This window comes from Trematomus bernacchii, unplaced genomic scaffold (assembly GCF_902827165.1).
Source record: "Trematomus bernacchii unplaced genomic scaffold, fTreBer1.1, whole genome shotgun sequence".
In the NCBI taxonomy this organism is placed as follows: domain Eukaryota; kingdom Metazoa; phylum Chordata; class Actinopteri; order Perciformes; family Nototheniidae; genus Trematomus; species Trematomus bernacchii.
In genome coordinates, this window is record NW_022987601.1 from 390,335 (window position 1) to 395,208 (window position 4,874).

The 4,874-nt window shown below is 41.1% G+C and overlaps 1 protein-coding gene across 1 annotated transcript in view; it reads left to right on the forward strand.

Annotated features, from left to right (window-relative positions):
- The window catches only part of LOC117482562 (matrin-3-like), a 30,742-nt gene extending 25,871 nt beyond the window's left edge, over window positions 1-4,871 (forward strand). Inside the window, exon 22 of the mRNA XM_034130697.1 lies at window positions 4,193-4,871. Coding sequence (XP_033986588.1) covers window positions 4,193-4,255 — 63 coding nt within the window. The 3' untranslated portion in view covers window positions 4,256-4,871. The remainder of the gene's footprint in view (window positions 1-4,192) is intronic.
- The last annotated feature ends 3 nt before the right edge of the window (window positions 4,872-4,874 follow it).

Consider the following 4,874-nt stretch of genomic DNA (forward strand, 5'->3'; position numbering starts at 1 on the left):
ACACACTACGACAAGCTGCAGGTACTTATATACATATATACACACTACGACAAGCTGCAGGTACTTATATACATATATACACACTACGACAAGCTGCAGGTACTTATATACATATATACACACTACGACAAGCTGCAGGTACTTATATACATATATACAACACACTACGACAAGCTGCAGGTACTTATATATATATACACACTACGACAAGCTGCAGGTACTTATATACATATATACACACTACGACAAGCTGCAGGTACTTATATACATATATACACACTACGACAAGCTGCAGGTACTTATATACATATATACACACTACGACAAGCTGCAGGTACTTATATATATATACACACTACGACAAGCTGCAGGTACTTATATACATATATACACACTACGACAAGCTGCAGGTACTTATATACATATATACACACTACGACAAGCTGCAGGTACTTATATACATATATACACACTACGACAAGCTGCAGGTACTTATATACATATATACACACTACGACAAGCTGCAGGTACTTATATACATATATATATACACACTACGACAAGCTGCAGGTACTTGTATATACACACTACGACAAGCTGCAGGTACTTAATAATAATAATAATAATACATTTATTTTATATAGGCGCCTTTCAAGGCTCTCAAGGTCGCCGTACAAATACATAAAAAACAAGATACACAATAGATAACACCAGCATAAGAAACATAAACAAGACAATGCAGTATATAAATCAATCAAATAACCAAATAAATAAAAAACAGAGGATGTGTGATGGATAATGATCAGGGTGGATATGCGAGTGTGAAGAGATATGTTTTGAGGCGTGATTTGAAAATGGGGAGAGAGTCAGTGTTGCGGATGTCAGGTGGGAGGGAGTTCCAGAGGCGGGGTGCAGAGCGGCTGAAGGCTCTGGACCCCATGGTGGTTAAACGGAAGGGGGGGTGCAGTGAGGTGGAGGGAAGCAGAAGACCTGAGTGTGCGGATGGGTGTGTTGATGTGCAGGAGGTCGGAGATGTACAGAGGAGTGAGGTTATGGATGGCCTTAAAGGCGAGGAGCAGAATCTTAAAAACTATACGGGATTTGACGGGGAGCCAGTGAAGTTGCTGAAGAACAGGAGTGATGTGGTTAATGGAGGGGGTTCTGGTAATGATGCGGGCGGCAGAGTTCTGAACCAGTTGAAGTCTGTGGATGGATTTGAGAGGGAGACCAAAGAGAAGGGAGTTGCAGTAGTCGATGCGGGAAGTGACCAGGGTGTGAACAAGAATGGCGGTGGTCTTAGGGTTAAGGGACGGGCGGAGGTGGTTGATGTTGCGTAGATGGAAATAGGCAGACCGAGTGATATTACTGATGTGAGATTTGAATGAAAGTGTGCCGCCGAGGATGACACCCAGACTCTTAACCTGAGGGGAGGGGGAGACTGAAGAGTTGTCTATTGTAATGGAGAAACTGTCAGGTTTGGTTAGGGTGGATTTTGTGCCAATGAGGAGAACCTCTGTTTTATTGTCGTTAAGTTTGAGAAAGTTAGAGGAAAACCAGGATTTGATGTCCTGTAAGCAGTCCGACAGGGAGGATGGTGGTTGGTTTGGAGGACAAGTAGAGCTGGGTGTCATCCGCGTAGCAATGAAAGTGGATGTTGTGTTTACGGAAGATATTGCCAAGAGGAAGTAAATAGATGATAAAAAGAAGAGGCCCCAGGACAGAGCCCTGGGGAACACCGGTCGTGACTGGAAGTGGCTGTGATTTGAAGGTTTTGAGTTGGATGAACTGAGTGCGGCCAGAGAGATATGATTTAAACCAGAGGAGGGGTGTGTCAGTGATCCCGATGGAGGTCAGTCTGTCAATGAGGATGCTGTGGGAAATGGTGTCAAAAGCTGCAGTAAGATCAAGGAGGATGAGGATAGTTAATAGTATATAATACTTATATATATATGTATACACTACGACAAGCTGCAGGTACTTATATACATATATACACACTACGACAAGCTGCAGGTACTTATATATACATATATATATATATATATATATATACACACACTACGACAAGCTGCAGGTACTTATATATATATATCTATATACACACTACGACAAGCTGCAGGTACTTATACATTATTATGACATGGCTTAGTTGAATACTCGATTCTGATTGGTCAATTCAGAACACGTGACACGTTGTTAACCTGTTGAACCCGGGCAGAAAAACGCATCATCTGCAGGAAACAGCGTCTGAGGGCTTCTTAATATTTAATAAACTATGAATGTTTCATATCCATGTAACGGGAAGAAACTCAGCTAACTGATGATATGAACCATTTTTAGCAAAAAAAGAAACAAGGCTAACGCTGAGCCTCTGAATTAGTCCTGAGCGAAAAAATGCTAATGCCGTTAGCACAGAAAACACGGTATAACACCCTTATTACTTATCGTAAATGCAAATCCAACATATCGATTAGCATTGTGAGAGTACACAGAATCGATAGGTATCTATATCATCACTCCATGATAAGAACTTGCGACATTATAAACAAAAACAGACATCACAACACGTGGCATTAGGTAGCAACCACGGCAATATGTCTTACCTTTGTCGTTGTCTGATCAAAAGTTGTCTTCAATGGCATTAAAACGATGAAAACGCTGCTGAAGGTTAATCCATAGGTTAATCCAATGTGTCTGTGTCCCTTTGAAATGATTTCTGATAATCCATAAGCAATAAACCTAGTTTTCAGATTTCAGATTTCAGAGCGTGAGATAGCTTTCGCTTTGGGCAAACTGCTTGCGCATAGCCCCCACTTCTCAATCGTAACGTTGGTGTGTATGTGGAAATTCCCCTTCGATTCTATTGGCTCTAACTGTTCAAAAGAGATGTCAATCATCAAATCGACCAATGGGTTCCAGAGAAACGGCAAAAACGCCCATGTCCACCCAAATGACCCCAGAGGTGGAGTTTTTTTTTGCTAAACCTCTCTAAAAAGGTCAAATGTCACTTGTTTTGCATCAATCTTGATACAGGGTACTTATTATATGTTGTACTTTGGATTCCTAAAGCTTTTAGTCTACTAACCCATCATCCAAGGGTGGTTTTCACTATAAGTAAAAAAGAAGTTTTGGACGGACACTATAATTTACAGTTTTTTACGATGTAAAATCTGAATTTTCTTTAAAATAAAAAACATCTATATTGATTCTGACTTTTCTACATCCAACTCACAGGTTTATCATTACTTTGAGAAAAAAGATTATTAATTTAACCCTTTTAGAAGGGAAGATATGGTCATTTGTTCTGGGAATGTCATTTTCGAGCCTGAGACCTGAAAAACAGGCTTGGGGGTTAACAGGTTAATCCAGAACAGACGGACTTATTGACCCGTTGTTAAGGACGCTCACATCTGCAGAAAGAAGTCCGGTCGATTTAACTGTATACAGTTTGGAACTGGGACAAGAAAACAGCGGAGAAGTAACAGGGCAGAAACCCTCCTTTTTACGCAGCGTCCAGACATAGACATCAAACGCTAAAACATATTCAGTGTGCAGTTCCTTTGTCATTAGGGCAGGGATATCTAGATACTTCCCAAGGTCTGACATCATGAAGTGTGCTACTTTTAAAGCAAGCAGCCATGTTTTCAAATATGTAATCAAAAAGCTCCTCAAAAACGCTATCGAAGCACTTCCTGCCGTTGTTACGTAGTTCAAACGACAACAACGGACTATTTTGCTTAGCGGATGCATGTCATTTTAAATCAATAAAAACATTTTCTAAATCTATAAAAGCATTTCAATTAATATTGGGAGTCATGTCGTGACTTTGTTGAGAATGTGGCCGTGTGATAAGCGGGATAATGTGCAGCGACTTGGTCATTATGGGGAACACCCGACATGCTGATCAGGATCCCTCCGCTTCACGTCGGGATCCTGATCAGCCTGTCGGGTGTTCTTTTTTAACTATTTTAATCGACTGACAGCCCTAATATATATACTACGCCAAATACTGATTTGATCTGCAGTATTTTCATGGTGACATTACAGAGAGCTGGGAGCTGAGAATCATCCAGAGAGGAGACGTCTTTCTATTCCACCTCCTCACCTCAGACTCTACCTCTCTAATGTCTCCTCACCTCCTCACCCTCTACCTGTTCTTCTGATAATCTGACGGGTGTTTTCTCTGTTTCAGAAACACCTGGAGAAAGAGCAGAGCCGCGCGGAGAAGAAGAAAGGGAAGAAGACCACGTCGTAGAAAAAATAACTTTTTATTTCAGATTGTGTCCATACGCTCACATGTCCATAGATCTGTCTCACTCTCACATGTCCATAGATCTGTCTCACTCTCACATGTCCATAGATCTGTCTCACTCTCACATGTCCATAGATCTGTCTCACGCTCACATGTCCATAGATCTGTCTCACTCTCACATGTCCATAGATCTGTCTCACGCTCACATGTCCATAGATCTGTCTCACGCTCACATGTCCATAGATCTGTCTCACTCTCACATGTCCATAGATCTGTCTCACGCTCACATGTCCATAGATCTCTCACATGTCCATATTAGGAGTTATAATGAACAGCTGATACGTTCACAGAAACCTTTTAAGTAAAGATATCTTTGTTGCATCGATGTTCAACATTTTGGGTTAGCTTAGCTTAGCATAATGAGTGTAAACGGAGGGAAACTGTTAGCATGGTTTGTGGTGGAAGTAACGCTTACATCCAGACAGTGTATCCATCCGCTGAATGACAGAGAGAAAGTAGTTCCAGCGTGTTGTTAGACTTCACTTTCTGTACACTAACGTCATCGTCTCACTTTCTCTTTTGGATGTTTTTTATTTTTAAATAAACCAGTCGAACAAAAGCG